Source organism: Archocentrus centrarchus, chromosome 17 (genome assembly GCF_007364275.1).
Source record: "Archocentrus centrarchus isolate MPI-CPG fArcCen1 chromosome 17, fArcCen1, whole genome shotgun sequence".
In the NCBI taxonomy this organism is placed as follows: Eukaryota; Metazoa; Chordata; class Actinopteri; order Cichliformes; family Cichlidae; genus Archocentrus; species Archocentrus centrarchus.
The window spans coordinates 13131449-13157997 of record NC_044362.1 but is presented as its reverse complement, the minus strand read 5'-3'; the positions used below and the strand labels follow the sequence as shown (position 1 = coordinate 13157997).

The following is a 26549-nucleotide window of genomic DNA, read 5'->3' as shown; positions in this document are numbered from 1 at the left end:
GTTGGACACAAAGATGCTAAAGTAGAGCATTAGCGCCTCCTGCTGGCGCAATCCCCACTTGTCCGTCTCTTAAAGCACAAAAAAACTAAATATATACATGCATGGTTTCATTGGTTTTGTTTCATTTTCAAGTAAGTTATTACAATTAAACAGACTTTTTAAATTACGTATTTGTACAGCCCACACTTTGCAAATTACTGCATTCAGAGATAAATTTAGGAATTTATTCTGCAAGTACTGATTTATTATTATTAGCTTCACCATCACCATCACCAGTGATGGTGAACCTAATTTTTAGCAATTGCACATAAAACATCTTAGATACAGCTTTATATAAAATTGCTATTATTTGGATTATTACTAGGTGGCTAGGTGTACAGCAAAGAGAGAGGTGGCAAAGAGGAAGGAAAAGGCTTATAGTGAGCTGTATGTGAGGTTGGACACGAAGGATGGAGAAAAAGACTTTTATCGAATGGCTAGACAGAGAGCTTGAGCTGGAAGAATGATCAAGAATGGAGATGGAAATGTACTAAGGACTAGAAATAATGTGTTGAGGAGATGGAAGGAGACATTGAGAAACTGATGAATGACAAAAATGAGAGAGAGGAAGGTGGATGGAGGAAAGTTACTGAATCAGGAAGAGCAGAGGTATTTGTAAGGAGGAAGTGAGGGCAAGTATGAAGAATATGAAAAGTGTAAAGGTGGTTGGTCCAGATGACATACCTATGGAGGCATTTCCATGTCATCTGGAGAGGGTAGTGGACTTTGTTTTCCTAAATCATTTAACACAATCTTGGAGAGTGAGAGGATGCCTGTGGAATGGAGAAGAAGTGTACTAGTACTGATTTTCAAGAACAAGGGTGAGATGCAGAGCTGTAGTAAATACAGGGATGAAGTTGATACCCCATGAAGATATGGCAGGTATACGCTAGAGAAAAGATGAATGATAGTCAGTAGAAGCAAGACAGAATACAGTACATGTGTGTCAATGAGAGGAGACAAGGAGGGGGGAGAGTGGCTAGAGATGAGTGTCGGGGTGATCTGTGACAGAGGGATGGCAGCAAGAGGGAAGGGGAAGGTTTACAAGATGGTAGAGAGACCTGGTATGATGTATTGTTTGGTATAGTTTGATGTGTAGTTTAGTTTGACACTGACAAAAAGACAGGAGGCCAAGCTGGAGGTGACAGAGCTCAAGATGTCAAGATTTTCACTGGGAGTGACCAGGATGGACAGGATTAGAAATAAGTATATCAGAGTGACAGCTCAGGCTTAGTGGTTTGGAGACAAAGTTAGAGAGGCAAGGCTGAGATGGTTTGGACATCTACAGAGGAGGGATAGTGGATATACTGGGTAAAGGATGCTGAATATGGAGCTGCCAGGCAGGAGGCAAAGCCCTCGGAGAAGATTCATGGATGTAGTGAAAGTGTCATGTGGAGGGATGGTGTGACAGAGGAGGATGCAAAGGATACTGTAACTGTCAAATAAAGGTGATCATTTAAAAAAAATAATAATTAAAGGGCAGAAGGGAAGTTTTTTCAGCACACTTAAAAGAAATATAGAATTACACACATCTATTACCACTTGACAGTTTATTTGTTTTTATATAGTACACACATACTGTAAAGGCATACGGTAGTTTGTCTTCACAATAAACAATTGTCTACCAGCATGCCCTGTAAAGCATAATGGTTTACAGTATTGTGTTGCCCTTGTTATTTAATATTGCAGTCTTGCCCTGGGTATAAGACAAGGACTTTTACTTTGTTTTTATTGCTGTTCAGGAACATAATAAAAGAGGTCATAAAGGTCCTGTTTGAAATCATAGGGGTCAAAGTAGTGGCAGAGGGATTTCTTTCAGGCTGGTGCTGAAGGAACATTTTCCTTGGCTTTTGCTTCTTCACTCTCTTCAGCAGGTGTCAGCAGGAGTGCGTTTTTGGAATAGGGTGGGGAGGGTGCTCCCTAAGGCAGTCAGGATCCCAGTATGGATCGCATTCATACTCTATACCTTTGACAGTGATAACACGTGGAGGAGGTGGGTCAGACTTTTTGGGAGCAAATGGGGCTGGAGGTGTTTTGGATGGAGCAGCCACTTTTAATCTCCTCCTCTGTTTTGGACATGCAGGTGGGGTTGAGTCTTGGGTCACACGGCACTGGAACAGGTCCTGCTGGTAGGTAGACAATCTAAGATTTGCACAGTGGATCTTTGGGGTTGCACAGATAGACTTTCTGAGCATTCTCCAGAGGGTCTGGTGTAGGAGCAGGGGTGGTGGGAAGTGCACGAGGCTGGGTGGTTGTAGTTGGTGCTACAGTGCTAGTGAGATTTTGATAACTGGAGTCATCTGGGCCATAGGTCAGCTCCAAATGACGCATCTGCTGGTAGAGCATCCCAAGAGCATCATCGATAAGGACACCTTGCTCATCATTTTCACCTGGAATCAACCATCACACAAGTATATTACTTTCCACAGTGGCACTGCTCAGGTGTTATGAGAGCCCAGGTTGCTCTGGTAGTGACCTTCAGCTCTTCTGAATTGTTGGGTCTTCCTCTTCACCATGGCCCATAGATTTTCTATAGGGTTAAGGTCAGGCGAGTTTGCTGGTCAATTAAGAACAGGGATACCATGGTCCTTAAACCAGGTACTGGTAGCTTTGGCACTGTGTGCAGGTGCCAAGTCCTGTTGGAAAATGAAATCTGCATCTCCATAAAGTTGGTCAGCAGCAGGAAGCATGAAGTGCTCTAAAACTTCCAGGTAGACAGCTGAGTTGACCTTGGACCTCAGAAAACACAGTGGACCAACACCAGCAGATGACATGGCACCCCAAACCATCACTGATTGTGGAAACTTTACACTGGACCTCAAGCAACGTGGATTCTGTGCCTCTCCTCTCTTCCTCCAGACTCTGGGAGCTTGATTTCCAAAGGAAATGCAAAATTGACTTTGATCAGAGAACATAACTTTGGAGCACTCAGCAGCAGTCCAGTCCTTTTTGTCTTTAGCCCAGGCGAGACGCTTCTCACCTGGGCAAGACACCCAAAATAACAGCAAAGTCAGTTCTGTACTTCTTTACTTCAAGCTAGACTCACAATTTCATTGCTTGACTTCATCACCACCTTCAGGATATCAGTTCTCACGTGTACCACCCTCTGTTCTTACTGTGGAATTATGCCTTGTCCCTGGAGCTCTCTCTCTGGATCAGTTCCCAACTACAATTTTCAGGTCTAGTCCAAAACCTGGAATAACAGGGAATTGTCTTATTTCCCTGATGTATATTTATTCTATGCATTTCCCTTAGTTCTCTGTTGCATCCTTGTTGTCAGTGCCTGCCTGCCGTGATGACAAAACAAAGTTTTTTGAAGCTCTGAACCTTTTTGAATCATTGTGTCAAAAATTGGTTCGCTACTCGCTTCATTCAGTACACTTGTGAGACATCTACTGGCAACAGTGGTTGCTGCACAGCCAAATGAAGCCCTGCAAATGTGATGTATAATCAAATCAAATTTTTAAAAAAAATTCCCATTATTCTGAGGAGGCAGGTGTGCACAAGTATCCCACAGCAATCTTATGTAGGTTTGGATATATGCACCTCTGCCTAGATGATACCTGTAGATGAGGTGTTGCTCTTCTACTCCAGCTGGAAACACTTCACCTTGGAATTAAAAAAAATACTTGTGAATATTATAACACATTTAATTATTTATAGGCCTATTATGTTATATGTGTATATATCATATTATGTGTATTGAGATCAGCTCAAAGTGTTGCCTTACAGGGGAAACCCTTCTCCTTTTAGTAACTCCATGAAAACCAGCTCTTGTGTGTCACAGGCAAACTGGTGAAACTCCAACACAAACACTAACACACAAATTTTGCGAGGATCCATTTCGCTTTCATAAATCACACCAACACTTGAACTACTACCTGAACCAGCGTCACGGATGACGTCTGAAGCCCTTAACGGAGGACATTGAACGATGTTTAGTTTATAAACCTTTTAAATCTTTCAATATTCATTCAGTGAACTTCTGAGCTGATTACATTGCCATAGCTATCCATGAGATTGCCCTGCATAGAGCCACACAGTCACCGGCACATTAATCACATGCCAGCGACAGTCTCCATAGTTGCCTCATCAGTGGTGTTTTTTAATGACTGGCTGAAGATACAGAGGCAGCTGAAGAAGAAAACGTTTTCCAGTAGGTGGCGGTACAGTACAACCACTGAGCGTCTGTTATTGTAGCAGTTCCTTTAAGGATGTCCAAGTTTTGTAGTTCCTGTGTTGTTGACCTGTCAGCCTTGTAGTACAAGCTGTCACTGCTGATGATTTGTCTGTCCTTCTGCTAGATGCAGTGTTTAGACAGCGACACAACAAATACCGGCGCGTTGGATGCACAGGGTTGTTCATCTTCATCGTTGTTACTGGTGCTAGCGAACTAGCGCGCTAACGGCTAAAGTTAGCTAATAAGCAGCCAACTTTTAAAAGGGCAGATTGCTAACTAGCAGTCGAGGGTGGCTAGCAGCGTTAGCTAGCTTTCTTGCTTTTAGCTAGCTAGCTAGCTAGCTAGCTAGCTAGCCTGCTGGCACTACGAGGGCAGGAATCCGCCCACTCGTGCAAAAAGGCAGCATTCCGGACAAAACATTGAAAGGTAAGTAAGCAGAAACTTTAAGCAGATATCTGACGTTAGCTGACATTAAGAGCCTGGATTGTTAGTGCTGGGGATTTCTGGCCAAGGCGAAAAAGTGGGGACAGCCAGGGTTTTTTTAAGCTTCACGGAGAGTGTCACTAAGCGCTCTGTCAGCTGCTGGTTTCACCAGCTGAAGTTGGACGCCTATTGTACTCGCATTGACTGTGTCTGCAGCTTTATCTGAACAGCATTATAACATCGGTGAGACACCAGACATTAAGAACATTGTGTTAAATGCTGTGTGGTTTTCAAAATGTGGTCGGAGGGCCGTCAGGGAACCGGGACAGGAGCCGAGTAGGTTCTGTATTTGAACGTTATTGTACAACATTGACTTTAGCTGGATGTCTAATGTCCATGCATTTAGCATTTTTAGATCTAAAACATTACGTGAACAAATCACGGAATGGAAACTCAACTGGGAACTGTTGTAATCAGTGAGTCATTTATGGAGCAAATTTCAGAGTCTGAGGATTTGCTGACTGATAGTTGTCTTAAAAAAGATCTCTGATCTCTTTGACTTTGGGAACTTGTGACTGGCCTTTTCACTTTATTTCTGAAATGAATGTTGATTTTTAAAAGATTCAATATAAAACACATTAATTAAGCATGAAATCCTGTTTACCACTCCAAGTTATATGTATCAAACTGCCGTGTTGGGCTTGCTGTATTATTTAATGAAGTTACTGGGTCTGTCACGAACCTCATTTGCAGAGCACACGTTCACACAGAACTTGGCACAGCTCTGTTGTTTCCTTCTTATTATAGCAGCCAGTTTCAGTGATGATGACATGTGGTCGTCATCTGAATCTTTTTTGTCAGTGTGTGGGAGCCCTCAGCTGCTGGCAAGAGAATGAGGCAGGGGGCGGTCGGACGCGTTTGTGCAAGTGCCCTGTGTTGGATCAGGTAGCTGTCACCACCAGGAACGCTGAGCTGCCACGTCCTTCGCTCATTGTACTGAGTCACAGTTTCATAACTGGCACAACAGCAGATGTTCAGCCAGGGGCTATTATGACTTAATCACGTTAAAGGAAACCTCTCTCCTTGTGCTTTTCCTTATTTTGCTTATTTTATTACAAAAGTTTCAGATAATGAGATCAGCATGCATACAAGTAAGCCCTGAGAGCTTCAGACTGCTCTAAATCCTCTATTTCATGCAGTTGTAAATACTCTCAACTCTGGATGCCATTCATAATCTTTATTTATATAGCACTTTTCAAAACGTAGTTGCAAAGTGCGTTGCGTAAGCCGGTAAATTAGATCACAATCAAAACTGAAAAAAGAAAAGTACACACAATGAAAACAACAGCAAAAATAGGATCTAAAGCCCAAACAAACTGTGTGAAAAACATGACTGGTAAAATAAATAAATGCAATGAAAAAAATCAATTAAGTCAATATAGAAATTCTGGAGGAGAAATAAAACCAGATTTACTGTTAAAAATAAAACCTGATTTACTGTTAAAAATAGAACCTTTCTTCAAAAAGTACGTTTTGAAGAGTGATTTTAGAAGTCGATTCCCAGTTTTTTAGCCTCAGTTCCTCTGCTAAGGAGATCCACAGCTGCGGGGCTCTAACAGAAAATGCCTGATTTCCTTTTGTAATGAGGAACAGGTAGGAAGGTCTGACCTGAAACATGCAGGCAGCAGTTCAGTTCATAAGGCGTGACTAAATTTTCAATGTGGGTATGAGCGAAGCCATGTAAATCTGCAAAATACTAGACTATAATATTTTTATTTTTTATTTTAGAGAATTTGATTTTCTATTGCATGGCACTGAACAGGAGTGGCCCTCCTATCTCATTGTACATCCTGTATAATGACAATAAAAGGCATTCTGTTCTATTCTAAAAGTAAATAATAAAGGTTTAAATTCAGTTCAAGGTAGCCGGTGTAGTGAAGTGAGATTGGTGATTATTTGTAGGCTTGATAGCTTTTATTAAGTCAGATCGTTGGTTTGATAAAAGAAGTTGCCTGAAGACTCATGAGGCGAGGTTATCGTGCTCATTCTTTGCATTATTGTTACATATTTTAAAAAGTTCAGACATAAAGTGTGAAACCAAAGCATCAGCTTCTTAAGTTATTGTACTTGTCTCTTTGAATTTGTTAAAAGTCTGGCATAATGACAATGAGAGGGGATATCCTGATATGGTCATCTGAGGCACACGACTCTGGCACTGAACACAGCAGCCCCACCCTACTGTTGTTCAAACCTGCTGTTTGCAAGGCGCAGCCAATCAGAAGAAAGCTGGGTAAAAGAGGGGTGACGAAACAGCTTGTTTCAGACAGAACTAAGGCCCTCTAGAAGATAAATTGGGATTATGTTGAACTGTGAATCATGCAGCTCTGCTCTGGTAAAGCCCAACAATCAAAATTTGAAGCTGGAAATGTGAGTTCATTTCCTTATAGGAAGTGCCAAGGTTAGTCATAAAAATGGACTATCCCTTTAATGCCATTTGGTTTGATGGAATGTGTGGAATGAGGCACCACCTGCCCCGTTCAGGAACCCTTCTATTATAGATTTAACTGTTGAGTTTCTTTTGTTTTGCCATATTCTGAGTGTCAGACTGGTTGTAGCGTCTTCACTTTGAATGAGCCCTGAAGGTGTCTCAGACTTTTTTATTTGGAAACGTCATGTGATGTTAACACTTAGACTCTCAGGCCAGTTCTGTTTTACCAGAACACAGAAACACAGCAGACAGGATACAAACACAAGACTTTCCCACACTTGTTTGCTTCTGCGTGGTTGATTAATTGACATGCAGCTATTCTGTTGCCATTTTGACTATCGATTACTCGTTTACCATTTTTAAAGCAAACATTTCTAACACTTAATAGCTTTTACAGTGTGAGATTGTTGGTTCGATAAAAGAAGCTGCCTCAAGATTCATGAGGGTAAAGTTATGCTCATTCTTGACATTATTATAACATATTTTAAAAGAAAGGAATTCAGACATAGATTGTGAAAATAAAGCAGCAGCTTCTTAAGGTATTTGCTGCCCTACTTTATGCTATCGAGTGCAGATGTGATGGCTGTTGAGCTGGCTGAGATCTTACATACACAGTTTTTCATTTTTGCAAAAACAAAAAGTTTCCTCTAAATATCCCAGGCTGTGCAATAAATTTGTGGAAAGGCATCCAACTGGCTCTAATGTGCATCGCAAAGTCAGCTGAAGTCTATCAGCATCGAATGTAAAAATACGCCGACTCGTGGTGACCTGCCGACACTGGAGAAACGGGGCTGGGTGTCATGTTGCCGCATGTGAGGCTTTTGCTTCTGTGGCATCAGAAGGGAAAACTCAATACGGTTCATGTTGTGTATGTTTAGGAATAAACTGTGGTATGTTAGAGCAGGTGGTGTTTGCTTAATTTTCACTTGACCTGTATCTTGACCTGTTTAATCCAGTGTGTCGTGGTGGGTCATACTGTGTTCCCCCAGTTTCTGGGTCAAAGTTAACTCAGCTTTTATCACCTGTCATAACAAGACAGCTGTCTAAATTTACAGTCTGTCTGTAATGTATATTATATTGTGAGTATGCTTTAATTATGTAACACAGTTCATATCCCAAACATTCCACAGTGTAAAGATGTTCCTTTTTAATCATCCTAGGGCACGGAAAAGGGTTGAATGTGAAGTCTGATATGTTTAAATTGCAATTGTCTTGACCTTTGATCCAGATGGAGGCCCAAAGCTCCAGTACACTGCTGCTGTCGAGAAAGAGAAGAAGAGATGGCTCCAATGGGGAGGCCGAGGAGGGTGAAAGGCTTGGGAAAATCCCCAGGTGTACTGTGGTGAGTCTCACTGGGCATAACGCTGTAAAAAAGTACACACACTGCTGCAAAAGAGCACTAAGCAATAATATCACAGTTTCAGATATCAGCTGATGTTTGCTTAGAAAATGTCATCTGTTTACCCACAAGAACAACACCCTCCGTTTCCACATCAGGTTATGGTGTAAGAGTGCAGGAAAGAGTGTTACAAAATTTGAGAGATATGATGCCACTTTTCTGGTTAGAAGACACAATGAGTTTACTCTAGGAATTTGGGGTAAATTATTAATAAAAAAAACATAATTCATCCTTGATATCATCTTGTTCTGCATCTTTCAGGGGCTGAGGCACCCTGCACCCTTTGCAGATGAGCTGGAGCCAGCTAATAGTAAAGCTTACAAGAGAGTCAGCATGGAAGAGGCTAAGAGAGGAACACCACGTGAGTCTGAATCTTTAAATCTCTCAGATTTTGAAAGTTTCTCTAGTGCCACAGTCTTGAGTACATTTGTACATCTGTCCAAAATAAATCTGTTTGAGATTCACTCTGTGCAGCTCTTCATATCTTACCTCATTTCTTTGTTCAGCTGACAGACCAGTGCGGGTCTATGCAGATGGCATCTTTGATCTTTTCCACTCAGGACACGCCAGAGCCCTCATGCAGGCTAAATGCCTCTTCCCAAATACACATCTCATTGTTGGAGGTAAGCGTGAGTGTTGCTGTGGGATATTTTTTAACTGCTGGATATTCTTACTACATTTTGTTTTATCCTTTGTGAGTGTGCGTCGTATTCTGTTCCTGACTGTGTAATAAAGACAAACAGTGTAGTGTTTTTGATGGCAAACACTGCACCTTGAATGTTGGGTCAGTATAAATCCCTCAGATAAAGCGTTTGAGCATTTTCTATATCTAGTGCTTACCTTTCTGTTCAAACCAGTTTTTCAAAGCCTTTCTTTTCGTAGAAACTTTAAATGTGAATTTCTTTAAATATTTCCTACCAGTGTGCAGTGATGACCTGACTCACAAATACAAGGGCTTCACGGTGATGAATGAGGATGAGCGATACGATGCTATCAGACATTGCCGCTATGTGGATGAAGTGGTGCGAAACGCTCCCTGGACGTTAACACCGGAGTTTCTTGCAAAACATCGTGTGAGTAGATGAGACAAAAGCCACAACTAGAAATGCTCAGTCCGTTGTGTTTAGAGTCAAATTGTTGAGATTTTTATAGTACAGCAATGTATGAGTGACTCCATCAGTCACCATCCCTGAACCTTTGTAACTTCCTCCCTGCTGTTTTTTTTTGTTTTTGTTTTTTTGTTTTCTTTTTTGTGTTTATGCATGTTGCTTCTAACGGCCTCTCCAGATTGACTTCGTGGCCCACGACGACATCCCATACTCCTCAGCGGGCAGTGATGATGTTTACAAGCACATTAAGGAAGCTGGTGAGTGCCAGAGTAATGGAGATTAGGAATGTGCAGTAAACAAGGAACAGATTGGGTTACAGTAAGCCCAGAAACTATACCTACACAGTTTGTTCTTTCTTCAGGCATGTTTGCACCCACCCAGCGGACAGAGGGCATCTCCACCTCTGACATCATCACTCGCATAGTCCGCGACTATGATGTGTATGTCAGGCGCAACCTGCAGAGAGGGTACACAGCCAAGGAGCTCAACGTCAGCTTCATCAATGTGCGGAACTTTGCTTTACTTTAACTGAGCGTTAAACAGAGAGCCGATGTGTTTAGTAACCTGTGTCCTTTGCTGCAATCACCCTCAACAGGAGAAGAAGTACCACCTGCAGGAGCGTGTGGACAAGGTGAAGAAGAAAGTGCGTGACGTAGAGGAGAAGAGCAAGGAGTTTGTCCAGAAGGTGGAGGAGAAGAGCATCGACCTCATTCAGAAATGGGAGGAGAAGTCCAGGGAGTTCATTGGAAACTTCCTGCAGATGTTTGGCCCTGAGGGAGCTTTGGTGAGGATGCTGGTTTTGTTTGGTCTTTAAACAATATTTAATGAGGAAAGCTGATTAGGAGCACATGCTTGTTGGCAATGTAGTCTGGGAGATTTCAGTTAGAAGTTTCAGTGGTTTCAGTTAGAAGAAAGGCTTTATAGCCAGTGATAACACACATCTGTGAGGTAAGTGTGTTATCAGTGTAAGAATGAGAAAATCAGTCGAAAAATTAACCCCATAAAAAGAGTGACATGCTTTTCTTTGAGTGTTAAATGACACAAGCCATCTCTCCATGTGTAAAATATGATTGTGCTGAAATATTTTGTTCACACTGTATGTAGTTGAGCAGCACATTACTCCTGCATTCAGCGGGTTTGATCGTCAGCTCATCTCTTCCTGTTGCTGTCTCGCCTCCACAGAAGCACATGCTGAAGGAGGGAAAAGGCCGAATGCTGCAGGCCATCAGCCCCAGACACAGCCCCAACAGCAGCCCCACCCGCGAGGAGCGCTCCCCCTCTCCCACTTTCCGTCTTCCCTTCTTCTCCAAGACCTCCCCGCCCCCCTCGCCTCCCCATCACAGCGGGGCCCGCGGATACCTCATCAGCGAGGATGACGACGACGATGATGATGATGACGACGAAGACGACGAGAACTAGACTGCGTTCGCGCTCAGGTCGCAGTCAGTGCTACAAGTTAGCAGAGCTGTCGAGTAGCGTGGATTTCATTGAGCTCCTGCTTCAAGTGTGTTTTTGTTTTATGGTTTTACTTTGACCTTTAGGACAAGAGTCAGGTTCTCCACAGCTCTTGTTTTTAATGGCCAATTTTCATCTTTTTGTTCCTGTGTAAGGGTAAGTTATACCTCTAGTCACTTGAGTACTTTGCAGGTTAGTTTCATTTATCTCTCGTCACTTTGCGTTTATTAGTCACTCACTGTCATTGATTTTCACGTTTCACTTGGTGCACTAGCCCATCTACAACAGTATTATTAAGGTTGGCATTATAGTGCAGTAGGAGTTGTTTCCCTTTTTTCCACGGCTTTAGCGGGAGGGTTTGCAGGTCTTTGGTCACTTTTGTTGGAACAGCACCCCCAGATTGGGAAAGGTGAGCTGAGGAATCATGAAGACGCTGTTGGGTACCTCGGGGTGCAGGTTATCACATCAGGTCAATAAACTGAACCGTTTAAAATGCCCTGCTCATGTAGCAGGGTACTTTATATTCTGTTCATACTAGCAAGACACAGACCTGGCTTCTTTTTTTTTTTTTTTTTTAAATTAACTAGGAAACTCCAGATCCGATGTGAGCTGAATCTGAGAGTAGATTTTGTTCTAGGTCTACTAAACAGCAGCATTTTCCCAAGTTTGTGCGTGTGCCTGCCTGCCTGCACTGGGGCTGTGTTCATGAGTGCGTGCGCATGTTCGTGTGTGAAAGCTCCTAAATTGGCATGTTTGAAATTAGTTCTGTCAATATTTCTTATCTGTTGACAGATCTGGTTTAAGCGATGACTTTAATGCATAATAGTAATAAATTTGCTTTTAAAATGTACCTGCAGATGAGAATTCGGTCTTTGGAAGGCCAGTTTTGGACTTGACGCCTTTTAGTGGCGTAAAGAGAGGAATGCCCCGTTTAGATGTTGATGTAGACTTGAACGCTTATTTTTGGAGATTTTCATTCCTGTGCTTCTTCCGTCTGAGCGGAGAATCAATGTGAGCAGGGGTGGAGTTTTTTGTTGTTGTTGTAAAAAACACGTTTCCCACCTTTTACAAAGAAGTATTCGCAAGCACAAAATGAATAAAGCCTCCTGACAGGAAGCACACACACTGCAAATTATACAAGGCCGTACACTTAAGACGGGACTTCCACTTCCAAACTGGGCTTGTGTGCACCACCATCAACATTCATGTAGCTACCTCCCTCCCCGAACAGATTGTTTCCTAAGATGAGCACAAAGTATGGGGATAATGTTTCCTTTCTGAACAGAGCCATTGTTGCTGCACTGAAGCAATGTGACTTGCTCAAATATTTGAGATTTTCCAGTCTCAGTGTGTTATGTCATCTCCTGTATCTCCAGGGATAAATGTTTGTTTTTTGTTTTTTTTCTCCTCTGTAACCAGGACCATCACAGGTGATTTGAAGATATAATGCAATACTGTTAAGATGACTCTAATATAAATGTTGACCGATGTCAATTGATCTGCTCTAGGCTTGGTTTCCCAAAAGCACTTATTTTCTGCAGCGACAATTCTTGGGGGTGAAATGTGATTTTTTTTTTTTAAAGTTGGGAAACAGCTGAAAAAGGACTTGAGTGCACAGCCTATGTAATTTCTTGAGGAAATCCAGCCTAGACCTTGGTGCTAAGCTACTTTTGGGAAGCCTCGCTTTGATTCTCGTGGAATCTTTTCCATTAAATCAGTGTGAACTTCTCATTAAGAGCATGTCCACATGCAAGGTGGCGAAGGCTCAAGTGGCAAGCCAATAACCACCACTACTACTAAGAGGCATATAAATGTAAATGTTTTAACAGCAAGTCTTTTAATCATGTATTATTTTTACTGTTTGAGGTTATTTGATTTTATGTCCTAGAGAGCAAGGCAAGGAAAAAAAATTTATTAAACACTTTGGATCAAGGTCAAACGGTTTGGCCATCATTTGCAAAAATCTTTCAGTATTTAGCGTCTGTTAGCATGCTAACTGCATTCTTTGGCAGCCAATTTAAACCTGTATCATTCGTAAGTCAGTGCACTTGATTCAACCTTGTTTTGTTTTAAAAATAAATATTTAGTCAAAAGCCCTGCTGCTGTTACCCAAAATTTGTTCCAACAATGAAGCCCCTCCTTATTTCAAACAATATGAAGAGGAAACTGTAGCACAATAGAATTCAGACAGCCTAAAATAACACCAGTCCAATGAAAACACACGCAGCAGGTGGGTTTGGTTACATAGTCAGATTTAATTGGACAGAACGGTCACCAGGGCTACAAACATGAAGCAGACAGCTGCAAAGCAAACGCCAGGGGGAGACCTCACCTCACTGCAAACACACCTAGGGCCTCGTATTTGAATTAAAAAAAAAAATAAGTGTGTCAAAGTTGATTTGGGTCACAACCTGCTTTTCAGGACGATGGTCAAGCTTAAAAAGTGTCTGGAATGTTCCCTTATGTTTGAACTTCACTGACTGAATACCAGGGAAAAAGTCAGGGAGAAGTAGTGGAAAAATACCAGAGGAAAAGGAAATGTACAAAAAAAACCAAACTAATTTTGCACATTGTCATTTCTGCTCTGCCTGATTTTCAGATCCAAATGAGCACTCCTGAAAACATGGATCACATTTCAGCCAACTCATTCAAAGGGTAGATTCTACTGAGATTGAAGTTTGTATACAGGAACTACATCAGGATTCATTTTAAACCACAACAGCTACTAATCATCTTAGCAGGGATAAGATGTGGGACTTCTAAATAACTGGAGAGTAGATAGAGGGACAATAACACTGAATAAACACAACAAGGGGAAACCCTTCAAGCCTAACGCCCGCTCCCCCGGACACTCCCGCATCACTTGTCTTTTTCTTTCAGACACCGGCTGGTTTATGTTACTTATCACAACGAGATATATACACGATACAATGGTTCACATTTTGCATATATCTGTGTATTATACCATATTTATTTATTTTTTTTTTTTTTCCTTTAACAATGTAAATTTCAATCTTCAACACCTAGTTAGGAAGAGGTGGGGGGTGAGAGAGAAGTGATAAGGGCTGAGGGAGGAAGAGGAAGGAAAAGAAGAAAAAAAAAAAATCTTAGGATAGATGGGAGGGGAAGTGGTCTGTGTGCTGCCTGGCGGGGGGACAACTTTAGCAGCGAGTTTCATAGATACCGGAGCGGCCGATGTACCGCACCCATTTGATGACATCGTGGTCACTGTAGTTGAGCTTGGACTCAAACACCTTCAAGTAGCGCACCTTCAGGCCGGATGGAGCAAAAGGAACCTGCAGGGACAAGGGAGGAATGTTAAAATGTGCCAGAGCATGCAGGCCGGTGTAGGTCGTTTGTTCTTATGACAGGAAGTGGATATGGATGTGGAAACAGCAAGCAGGTTGTGATTTGCATGACAGATAGTGCGATCACATTTAAACCAGAGTGCATTTTTATGGCTACGAGCTCTATAAAAAGGTCCATTCATCAATGCATTTAGAAAATAGGAACAGCACCATATAATCAGGCAGCAAAGCAAACACAATTTAGTATGCTCACATCTAGCTTCAATGAGCATTCTTACCTCAAAGTTCATAGAGATGGGAGGCCTGGCCCATTTCTTCTTATCGTTGGTCGGCAGAAGCTCAATCTCAGCACTGATCTGAGACTCCTTCATCCCAGCCATGCGTTTGATCCTAAACACAAACAAAACACACAGAAAGATATGTGATGTTGTATTTTCAGTCAAAAAGAAAGAAAAAAAGATGAGATGTGAGGCTGTTAATCATCAACTGGCCAGAGAGCATAAAAGTAAATTTGCTTTTCTCTCATGCAGCAAAGTTAATACTCACTTCCAGACAATGGCGTTCTCACTGGCCTTGTACTTGGCTTTTCCTTTCATACAAATCACCTGCACACCGCTGGTGTTGAGGGGTGTTGGAATACGCACCTGAGGAGAGAAGATGAAAAACAAAAAAGTAAACTTTTTACACACAACTGCACATTTTCTGACTGAAGTTCTTCTTCCTGGAATTAAACACATTTTCTGAACATCTTCAAATCTGAGTGAAATGCCACAGGTTTATGGTAACATTAAAAACAGCTGACCTCAATCTTCTGAGCCAGCAGAGATGGTTTGAAGTTGGACTTGATGACCACCTTCACCTCCAGTTTGGTGCGGCCCACCTCCCTGACCAGAGGGATAACTCGGAATGGCAGGATGATGTCCTTTGTAGTGCGATATCTGCAAGAATGGAGGCGAAAAAGCTATTTAAATTAGTAAAGCAAAAATAAGCCTTCTGAGTTTCTTCATGCTGTTTCATGCCTTTAATATTATTAGTGCTAAGCATGTATAACAGTTTATGACTTAATAAATTAGAAGCTCCAAAAAAAAAAAAAAAAAAAAAAAAGAAAATCCATCTACTGACCTCATAAGCTCATACTCTCCATCAGGGGGGATGAAGCTGATGCTACGCTCTGAGTCAAACTTGCTGAGGCGCACACACTGGTGGAAGGTGCAGTCGTCGATGGCTATGGACTGCTTCCCACTGCCCGGAGAGAAAACACAGACACCACATGAGATGAAAGAACAGTCCACCTGTTTATTACTAATCCAGAACAGATACATAATTATGAGACCCAGTCTCCAAAAGATAAAACTACAACTCTCCCTCAATTAAGGTTTATCATATGAGTACACAAAAGGGACACAGCTGCTAGTATCAAGACACGTGAACCTGGCTGAGGTTAATGTCATTATTCTGCATTTAGAACAAATCAGTCTTTGTTAGGTGTTTGGGTAAAGGGTTAGATGTCAAGCAGGTAGGTGTGGGCTTAATACAAAAAACAAACAAACAAACCATTCTACCAAAAGAGGAAAGCAACCACCAGGCAGCACACTCAAAAGTTAACAAGATGTGTTTCATTTATATTGACTGTGGGGAGCAACAGTGCATGAGATGTACAAATTCTTAATTTGCTAAAAGGGCTGAGATGAGACAGGAGCTGGTGTGAGTGTGCGTTGAGGTGGCAGAGGGTAAGGACACTTGTCAGTACAGTACCTTCCTCCCCCTAAATCACTGAGGTACAGCACATAGAAAAGAAAGAGAGGGAAAGAAAGAGATGCATCCAAAGGGAAGAAAAATTAAAGAAATTGTAAAGCCTGTCTCACTGCAAACAAGACAATACTAATAACACAGACACAGGGATAACTTTGGCCTCTTAAAACATTATCTCAACAATAAAATTTCCTGTTATGCTTTTAAAAATAAAATGATAAATGATTTTCAGCTTTTCAATTTTCTTGTTGGTGGACCTCCCACAAGGCTTCACTCACCTCTTCCCTGCGTCGTCGGACGCTCCTCCCTTTCCCTGCTTGTCGATGACGATCTTGTCATTCATGCCAAATTTGCACTCGGGCATTCCGCTCAGGTAGCTCTTCATCACTACTCGGCCTGACACGTGGGCACTCAGGACCTGGCCTGTATGAAAGGGGAAGAATAATGATGCTATTCAAAACCTGGACATAGAGCTCAAATAGTTTTTAGTTGTGGGATCCAGTGTTGAAGTCCATTTCTAAAGTATGAAAACAAGCAGCAGTGATATCAAAAATCAAAACAGAAGATTGGAGTTTACCTTTCAAAAATCAAACACATGCCCTTCCAAGAGAACACCACAAACAGCTAAACATGTTTTCTGAGTAATCTTTGTAAACACGAGAACCCGTATTTTGGAAATTTGTAACTGAAACACCCATAATCAGCTCTATCAGCAGTTGCAACTGTGAGCTCTAACACCTAATGCTGCTGGGAGAAACATATGATACAAAACAAGAACACTCCATCTCATCATCAGCATTTCTAAAAGTTTCTATAAACACACCTTGAGGTGACATAAGCAGGTTAACGCTTTCCAGCACATCCAGGAAGAGCTCATTGCGGCGATACTTGATGCCCTCACGGCGCCAGCCGATCTGCCCTGTCACCTGACTGGTGATCTGAGACTGCTCCTCTTTTGTCTGAGAGAGAGGGAGAGAAACTATATCACTACTAACAAAAGCCAAAGGCCGAAAGGCTTTGAAAGAGAATAATCAGCACTACAGGGGAAGTGGGAAAACAAATGTGACATGGATCCATGCACGGATGAAGATGAAATTCATTTTCAGTATGCCATTACCTGGTGCTGAAGTGTCCAAAGATAGCAGTTCAGGGAAACAATGAGACAAAAACAGAAGAGAATTATTTAAATTTTGAAGCAGGAGGCTGATGGCAATTATATAACAATTTTATATATTAAACCAGGAAGGTGCCGTTTATTTTTCCATTTTTTTTTTCATATCTGATCTGAATCATAACATTGAGCAAGTGCCAACCCTACATAACACGTAGGTACACTTTGATGGTTTCCTGTAACATTGTGTGTCTATACTGTGGGACACTAAGAGGACATTAAAAATCACACCGACAGCTACCGTTTGCCTCCCTTGGAGCGCTTTGCATTAAGGAACAGGATACTGGAATTACTAGAATTTTATAGTAGACTGAACTATATTTAACTGGCAACTGGAGAGTGTATCCCTGCTCTGTCAGCCTAAAAGCATTACATTATTACTGACCTGTCCCTTAATGCCCTGCTGGGTGATGAAGGTCTTCAGCGCTCCGGTCTCTGAGTTCTGGGGGTAACCAAAGTCCAGGATCTCTGTTTGAACATACACAAACAGAACTGTTGGGTAAGAGGGGAAACTAGGACATGTAGCAACAAAAACCTGTGTTGACTAAGAGACGCTGCCTTGACTTTAACATGGACAAAAACACAATGAACGGACTGTAACGCAGTTGTTTCCAACAAATGAAACTACACACACTGTACCATACTAATCTATAAATTACTAGATCAAATAAATCATTAGGATAATCTAATTGATTCCACACACAAGCAATAATCATCCCCTACCATCCAGCAGCTCATATATGAGCACAAAGTTGTTCTTGATGTTCTCCTCACTGATCTTGCCAAAGTAGGCCGTCATGACGTCACACATCTTGTAAAGGAACTCAAACACCATGGCAGCGTTGACATTTTGCTTGGTGACGGCTGCCAACCAGATGTTGGAGCGCTTGACATGGAAGAAGCTGGTGCGGGCAATGTTGGTCACCGGCGATCGAACCTGCTGCCTGGCGTGGATCACGTTCACACGGAACGCATCCACGGCATTACGCCTGGGATGTAAGGACAAAACACAGAAAGAGGACAGGCAGTTGAAATAATTGAGGTTTTCATGCAACAGTGAGACTGTGACATCATGTGAAAAACCTCCTGCAGAAAAACTAGAAGTTGAGCTCTGCCCAGACTCAAAATAAATAACTTCTTAATACCTCAAGGATAAATCTCCTCATTCAAAGGGAGGAGCGATTACCAAAAACATTTAGAGCCAACAGGAGGGGTGCATGTTAACATGCTGTTGTTTTGTGTAAATTGCGATAATTACCACAAAGAGACAACTGACACACCAAGACAACAATGTCGTAATTAACTCAACTTTATAGGAACAAAAACACTAAACCACATGGCTAATCTTGCAAAAGTTGATCTTCATTTTGATTTATTTTTATTTAGGGCAAAAAAAAAAAAAAAAAAAGTCATTTGAATAGCATTCTAGGGAAGTTACACAAAGTATACCTTAGCTTATTGCCAAAATTCAGCCATGATTAACATGGATTTATAGATGACAGGGCTCTGCATAAGGGATGCAGCAAGTTCTGACAAGAAAGGCAAATGCCTGAGAACATCTTCAGGTCCATTTCCAGCCACAAACTGACTTCACAAACAAACCCTGAAGTAAGTCGCTAAGAGTATGTCCTAACCAAACACTAACACTGCAAATGAGCCTTTCAAACATGGGTATTATATATTTTTCCCCACTAAAAACCACCACAAAGGTTTGTTAATTTGATTTTAAATGCATATTGTCAAGTAAAAAGACAACCCCTGTTGTTGCCCAGGGCCAGGCCATGAAAAATTAATAACTAAAAATAAAAATAATCCCATCTTGTTACTGTTGCATATGCCAGCAAATGTTTCACAAAAGAAAAAAAAAGAAAACCCTATTAAAAATTTATAGGAATTTAAAATGCAAAATGGTCACATGAAACATTGGGTTTGTACCGTAGCATACTGAGGTGGCATGTCGGTGAAATTCTCAGTCTGCAATAGCAACGCTTATGGATGTAGATGCTAAAATATCAAGTATAAAGTGTTATTTCATAAAGAGCTGTTCTTTGTTTGTTGGCTCATGTTCATTTTGCCTCATGCTTTACTTCATGTCTGATGAGCAAAGCTGTGACAGCATGAGTGCAGTGGGTGGCTGGCTTCAGGATCATCCATGTGTTAGCACAAATTAGTGTGTTCAGAGAGAGAACCTACTACTTGGCAAAAGAAACAGTGTACAAAAACTCCAGGTTATGCTGGATGTCTTAAAGAGTGAGTCGCTACTCGCTTCCATAACCACAGCATAATGCAATAATTACTAGGGCAAACAGGAACACATCAGGACAACGCACTGCATTTAAGCATGACAACTGCACTGAACAAACAGAGGGAGTTAGGCCTGTGTTTGACAGTCTTATTTCTGCTATTTTACGCATTTGAGATAAATAAAGGCCACAGCCACTGTTTGAGGAAACAGGAGGACAACTTTTGCAATTCAAATGTGTTGAATTCCCATTATAACAAATTCAAGTTCACACAGCTCGTGGCTCATTTAACTGTAGCTATATCCCAGATAACAAGAATTCATACCTTATTAGCTCAGCTTAATACTTGGATAAATAAATCCATTAAAATGTACACACAAAATCCTGTTTAACATCTATAAATGAGAGCCATTAAAATATTTAAAATCAACTCTGAATTTGCATGAGGGGAGAAAAAATAGGGCAAAAACAAAGAATAAGGAGATCATCATATAACCATCATATCCCATGCTCAGACTACATGCTTAGGGATCAGCAGACCTGACTGTGAGCAAAATTATTCACTGAAGTGGCTGAGGTCTTTGGTTATTACTAATTTGCTGTTGTATTTCAGAATGTGGTGGTTTATTTACCACTGTAATGAGACAGGTGACTCATGCTTGGAAAAAGTATCAGGAGTCTGACTGTGGAATCAATGGACATGCAGTTTAGGGGATCATGGGGTCACTGATTGGTGGCCATGAGAGGGAGAGGTCATGCTTTAGAGGCTGGAGCATCTCTTACCTATTCCTACAGGGGCCAAGATGAACAGATGGACGAAAATGGTGATACAGAGGATAGAGAGGAAACACGGATGAAGTAAAAGGAGACAAGAGACAAAAATGCACAAGAGACATTTTCGTGCATCATGTAGACAGAGTGAGCAACATGGTGGTTATTATGATGCCATCACTGCAACTGAATATGCTGGGAAAAGGTCAGCAGTATTATACTGTTCCTTATTCTAGTGTGTTATAATACAACAGCATGGCAAGTAAAAAATTATTTATGCCACTTCCTGATTTATCATTTCAAGGAAATCAAGTTGTATGACAGCTACAACTAAAAGCTGATAATGTAGCAGTCAATACAGCAATACAGAGCAACGTACCATATCTGGTTTACCCTGCACTGCTACAACAGTGAGGGGGGTCACCAAAAGCAATCGATGCTGATGAGGTCAACATCAAAGACCAAGCAAGAAAATGTTTGAATTTTGTTCTTCTTACAAGCAAAATGAGAAGTCAACTGATTTTAGTCCTTATTTTACAGATTTCAGGGAAATAAACCGTTCGTGCGCATTCTTGCTTCCTTTCCTTATTAACTCCCATCCTGTAGTACACATATTGCTGTGTGCTGGAAGTACAACAAACACTGCATTTGTGCTACAGCTGACAAGGAAGGAGCAATGATGAAAAATACAGAGAACAGTTACTCTACTGATTCTGCTAAAAACGGGACAGACGGAGTACACCCTACATCAGACTGCATGTACCCAATTCAGACTATTAAGTGGTGTCTGACTGGCTCAGCCTGCTGAAGCAACAGGTCTCACTGAACAGCTCTGCAATGCAGCACACTGCTTGCTATTCCGCCTTTTTCTTCCCAGTTGTACTTGTGATTGTGCCACTAAACCCTCAATGAACAGATTACATGTTTAAAAAAAATAAAATTTGTCAGTGGATGTCATTCCTACTCATCCCTCTCTAGCTTGCCAACCCTCACTGGGGCCTGTAGTGTCACTGATCCTACTTGGACTTCAAAGCAGTCATTGAATGTGAATGGATCTATACAGAAAGTGACAGGCAAATGTAACCATTTTCACACATGCACCGTTGTGTGAATCTTTCTCAGCATAACTCTAAAGCTGTATATGATCCTACAAGCATTCAGCCAAGTCACATCAGACATTTAACAGTCCCTAGTACAAAGTGTATGTCATGTCAGGTGGCCCAGCATGAGAATCGAGCAGGTATTTGTCCACAGATTTGTCGCTTTCTGCCTCACAGATAAAAAGCACCAGGCATCGCTGCTTAAACCAAACTCCAGCATTCTCCAGCAGTGAGAATGCATTTTAAGCAGACCATTTCCTGTTGTGTTCCAAATATATGAGAGGGCAACTGTGGTTGCCTGACATGATTTTCCAAGCATCATCTGGGGTCTGAAAACAGAGGAGAAGAAGGGGAGGCAGACAAGTTTTCTGGCCACCCAGCAGAGCCCCTACATGCCACATTTGAAACCACAGATACAGATTTCAACATGACACCTTATATATTAATTATATATTAATTATATATATATTAATTATATATATATATATAATTAATATATATATAATTATATATATAATTAATATATAATTAATATATATATATATATATATATATAATTAATATATATTATATATATATATTATATTATATATATATATATATAATATATAATATATATATATATATATATAATATAATATATATAATTATATATATATATATTAATAAATATAATATATATTATATATAATTAATATATATATAATTAATCTATAATTATATATATATATAATTATATATATATCTATTAATATATATATATATTATAATATATTATATATATAATTAATCTATATATATAATTAATATATATATATAATTAATATATATATATATATATATATATATAAACAAAACCACACCACACAGCTATATTGCCAAAAGTATTCTCTCATTTGCCTTCACGTGCATTTGAACTTGAGTAACATCATTCTTAATCCATAGGTTTTAATATGATGTCAGCCCACCCTTTGCAGCTATAACAGATTCAACTCTTCCAGGAAGGCTTTCCATGAGATTTAGGAGTGTTTATGGGAATTTTTTTTGACCATTCTTCCAAGTGCATTTGTGAGGTCAGACAACGATGGTGGACGAGAAGGCCTGGCTCCACTGTAATTCATCCCAAAGGTGTTCCATCAGGTTGAAGTCAGGGCTCTGTGCAGGCCAGTCCAGTTCTTCCACACTAAACTCCCTCATCCATGTCTTTATGGACCTGCTTTGAGCACTGGGGTGCAGTTATACTGGAACAGGAAGGGGCCATCCCCAAACTGTTCCCACAAAGTTGGGAGCATGAAATTGTCCAAAATGTCTTGGTATGGTGAAACATTAAGAGTTACTTTGACTGGAATTAAGGGGCCGTGGCCAACTCCCGAAAAACAACCCCACATCATAATCCCCCCCTTCCACCAAACTTTACACTTGGCACAATGCAGTCAGACAAGTACCGTTCTCCTGGCAACTGCCAAACCCAGACTTCAGATTACCAGACGAAGAAGTGTGAGTCGTCATTCCATAGAACACGTCTCTACTGCTCTAGAGTTCAGTGGTGGTGTGCTGCACCACCATTGCATCCAGCTCTTTGCATTGCGCTTGGTGATGTAAGGCTTGGATGCAGCTGCTCCACCATGACAACCCAGTCCATGAAGATCTCTACACACTGTTCTTGAGCTAATCTGAAGGCCACATGAAGTGACTGAGTTGCTGTCATTCCTAATTGCTTCCACTTTGTTATAATTCCACTAACAGTTGACTGTGGAATATTTACTAGCAAGGAAATTTCACAACTGGACTTTTGGCAATATAATGTACATAAACTACTTTGTAAAGGTTTCCTCCTAAGCTTTGCTTAGTTTAAATTCTCCCAACTTCCTCATTTAACATGAAGTATTACAAAAGTGACTATGTTCTAAAGCAAGACATCTTAAAGCTAAAAAAAAAAAAAGAAATTAGCTGATGTACATATGTTCCACTCAAAATATGACCAATCAAAGGTTGATTACAATATAATCAAAGACTGAAATCAAGCTTATTCTCTGTGACTTTACAGAGAATATGTTTGAGGAACAAATGAATCCTGTGCAGCAATAACAGAACTGGTACGACATGCCTAGAGCCATACTTCTTTGTCTATATACAAGATTTCCATGCAATTTGCCAAATACATTCAAAGCAGAAACTCCATGTTAGATTAAGGAATCTACAGTTTGTTGCTTTTGTATCTAGCTCCTGCCTTTGCAAAGAATTTACATGATTTGGTTTTCCTGACACATGCTTTATATGCTTCATGTCATTATGAGCAGAATGATAGTGAACAATTCAGCTCAGCAAAAATCAGGAATTATGCATTTGGTTCAAGACATTGTCAGACTCCAGAGAATAAATACTTTATGTAAAAATAAGCTGATTGAAGGCTTTAAGGTTAAAATATTTGATTACTGCCTGGCGAATGAAATATCTACAGGATACTACGCTATATTTATGGATAGGATAAGAAGGCTTCCTCTGTGCCTCTCTGCCATATGGTAAGAATTAACAACTTGTGTTTTCAAGGGAGTGTCGAAGCTGAAATCAGTTTGGAAGCGCTTTTTGCTCAGCTGCACTTAATCTTTTAAACAGAAGGTGTGGTTAAATAACTAAACTGAACTAAATCATTACCTTAGACAATATGGAAAAAGAATTACTTTTTCTGCCCAATTATTAATTTTATATATGATACATTTCTTATATATCAAGTCCATAATGTATAATTTTGTATCCATGAATACATTTGATTCTATGATAAAAACTGTACCATACAGAGGCAGAAACATTGCTCTAAATTTAATCCTGGTGCAGGTTTGTATATGGTCCTTTTTTAACAACATGAAAGGGAGTCATAAACTTATCCCAGACATAATCTGCTCTCATCCTGGATCAACTGGAGCCTCTCCACCCACACTGGATCAGGACCTTCTCAGCGATCTAAAGTTTCTCAAAATGTAGGAACATCAGAGTAGGTTTGCTCCCAATTAACCATACCCTATGTCATCTCGGTAGACTCGGGAGATGAGGACCTCCCCCTTGTGGTTGTAGATGAACAATCCTCCAATCATTGTGGCTGCTCTTCAATCCCAACCTGCCATGGTGAAACCAAAGCCCTCCTGAGAAAAGACAGAAATGAAGACAGGATATAGGGGAAGGAAAAGGAGGAGGGTGAAGAAGAGAAGTGAAAGCAGAAAAAAAGTGAGGGAGTAAGCAACAGTACAGAGAGGCATTTGTCTCTCACATCCGCTTTTTCTGTCTCTCTCTCTCACACACACACACACCCACAGCCAGATGGATACATCCTGCAGCTGCACCACTGTGGTGACTCATTTTTTAAATAAGCCTCACACATACAGACAATATAGGTTAAAAACCACTACAACTACTCTCACCACAGGCAAGTCCTTGTTTTCTTCCAAAGTAAATAAGATTATTGACGGGAGATTAGCAGCCACCAATCCGACGCCGGATGCCACCAGACAGCCAGCTAAAAAATCTGATGGTCTAACTAAAGCGTCGTCTTACTGCCAGATGTTGTCCGAATCGGATTATACTAAAAATAAGAATTAAGATTATAATGTGAACACAACAAAATGATTCTGTAGCCATTTCTGTTGTTTGGTGATTAATGTTGACAGAAAGCTGGCCTCTAAAGAATGAAAATTCTGGAAATCAAGGGATGAAGGACATGCTTGAAATTCCTCGAAGACAGAATCTAGACAATTTACACACAACAGCATTCGGGGGGGGATAAACAGTACAGATACAAGCCCACTACTGAGAAAATATCTCCCTGTTAAGACACTGTCGAGTCGTGACCGAATAAACCTCGCACAAGACCCGAGAGCTTTAATCGCCCATTTATCGGCGAAGTCAAGATGTCTGCTCACTCGGGCCATTTCCTAACGTTCATAAATTTTTCATATTTTCTCTTTTTTTTTCCTCGACTAGCGAGCGGCAGGTTTGCTCGCAGTGTTTTATCTTAAATATTAAGTGGCTCGACCATGGTTAGAGGCTTGACCTTCAGCTAGGATCGAAGTGATGGAGAATGCACCGAATGAGATGTAGCTAGCTAATTTAGCTCACGATAGCGGGCTAGCTTGGCGGTGATGTTCAGCGAACCGGAGTCGAGGCGTGTGGCATATTACATTGACTTCCGGTCAAAAGAAAACCAGTTTGACGTGAGTTTAAAGAGAACCATTACTAATCACCGACAACTTACGAGTTAGCTATGCAAAAATGTAGCACGGCCTATCCAACAGGGTTAGGTAATATATAACGTAATACAAGATATATGCGAGAGCGCCGTTTCGTGCTTTTAATTTGAAGGGAAAAACACGTCTTTTCCGTTATCAGTCTGGTTACCTCGAATGGATTGACGTTAGCTAGCGCAGCGGTGGCTAATGTTGCTAAGTTAGCATCGCTCACGAATGAAACCGTTTCACCGGCTTTCCGTAATGGATTCCGGACCACAGTTGACCTAATTAATAACAAAATTATAATCCTTTCGTGTTTAGTGAGCTTACCCTAGTTCTCTCACGAACGCCACCAGTCTTTTGCCCCCCCCGTTTGGCCTCGGATAGCTTATATCGGGATCCAGTAGGTTCCCAATTCACACACCCGCTAATTCCGCTCCTTCCTCCTGGTCCTCTGATAGCTGTCAGCTGACCCGCCGTCCTTACGCACAGCGCCGTGACAGGAAAAGGCGCGGCTGGATAGATGTGTAAACCGCACCCAGGCCCCGTTACGATAAGCGACATGGGTTACTGGTCAGTTATTGTTTCATGGTGGGTCGTGGTTACGTGTTTAATAGCTGGAAAGTGTGTTAGAACTCCTTTAGTGGATTTGGGATTGTGTTGGCATATATGTGACTTGTTACATATTTACAATTTTTCATTGGCTCTGGGAAGTTCAAGGAAAAAGAAAATTTGCATTTTGTCTTACATGACGGTAGTATGGGTGGTCTTGTTTTACCCTGTCCTGCAGAGTTTTATTTTCCAAACTGAACCAAATCGCCTTTCAACAGAAGTTTCCGCCTCAAAACACAGGGAACATTTTGCATAGGGTTGTTCATTCTGGGGCAAGTC

General features: G+C 40.9%; 2 protein-coding genes across 5 annotated transcripts; one reads left to right on the top strand and one right to left on the bottom strand.

Annotated features, from left to right (window-relative positions):
* Positions 1–4233: 4233 nt before the first annotated feature.
* On the top strand, positions 4234–13636 carry pcyt1aa (phosphate cytidylyltransferase 1A, choline a). Its single transcript, XM_030752621.1, has 9 exons — positions 4234–4645; positions 8359–8472; positions 8791–8890; positions 9036–9152; positions 9451–9602; positions 9817–9895; positions 10000–10142; positions 10234–10422; positions 10821–13636. The coding sequence occupies exons 2-9, from the start codon at positions 8359–8361 to the stop codon at positions 11055–11057; spliced, it is 1131 nt and encodes a 376-aa protein (XP_030608481.1). The 5' UTR covers positions 4234–4645; the 3' UTR covers positions 11058–13636.
* Positions 13637–13791: 155 nt separating this feature from the next.
* LOC115796293 (AP-2 complex subunit mu-A) lies at positions 13792–26152 on the bottom strand. Of its 4 annotated transcripts, none has more exons than XM_030752617.1 (13): positions 25989–26152; positions 24457–24578; positions 18048–18313; positions 17710–17792; positions 17271–17276; positions 16977–17112; positions 16432–16576; positions 16157–16174; positions 15524–15643; positions 15204–15339; positions 14948–15045; positions 14680–14791; positions 13792–14389 (listed from the first exon to the last, which is right to left on the bottom strand). In XM_030752617.1, the coding sequence occupies exons 2-13, from the start codon at positions 24528–24530 to the stop codon at positions 14255–14257; spliced, it is 1329 nt and encodes a 442-aa protein (XP_030608477.1). In that variant the 5' UTR covers positions 24531–24578; positions 25989–26152; the 3' UTR covers positions 13792–14254. The 4 variants fall into 4 exon arrangements, with proteins under 4 accessions (XP_030608477.1, XP_030608479.1, XP_030608478.1 ...); XM_030752619.1 differs by having other exon boundaries at positions 26083–26101; XM_030752618.1 differs by lacking the exon at positions 25989–26152 and adding an exon at positions 24855–24873.
* Positions 26153–26549: the final 397 nt, after the last annotated feature.

Bases quoted from the DNA above. Each gene is read 5' to 3' on its own strand.
- pcyt1aa (XM_030752621.1), top strand. From the start codon at position 8,359: ATGGAGGCCCAAAGCTCCAGTACACTGCTGCTGTCGAGAAAGAGAAGA. The intron at 8,891-9,035 runs GTGAGTCTGAAT...TTCTTTGTTCAG, and splicing joins GGCTAAGAGAGGAACACCAC to CTGACAGACCAGTGCGGGTC. The intron at 9,603-9,816 runs GTGAGTAGATGA...CGGCCTCTCCAG, and splicing joins AGTTTCTTGCAAAACATCGT to ATTGACTTCGTGGCCCACGA.
- LOC115796293 (XM_030752617.1), bottom strand. From the start codon at position 24,530: ATGATTGGAGGATTGTTCATCTACAACCACAAGGGGGAGGTCCTCATC. The intron at 17,793-18,047 runs GTAGGGGATGAT...ATGTTCAAACAG, and splicing joins CATATATGAGCTGCTGGATG to AGATCCTGGACTTTGGTTAC. The intron at 14,792-14,947 runs GTGAGTATTAAC...GTTTGTGTTTAG, and splicing joins GAGAACGCCATTGTCTGGAA to GATCAAACGCATGGCTGGGA.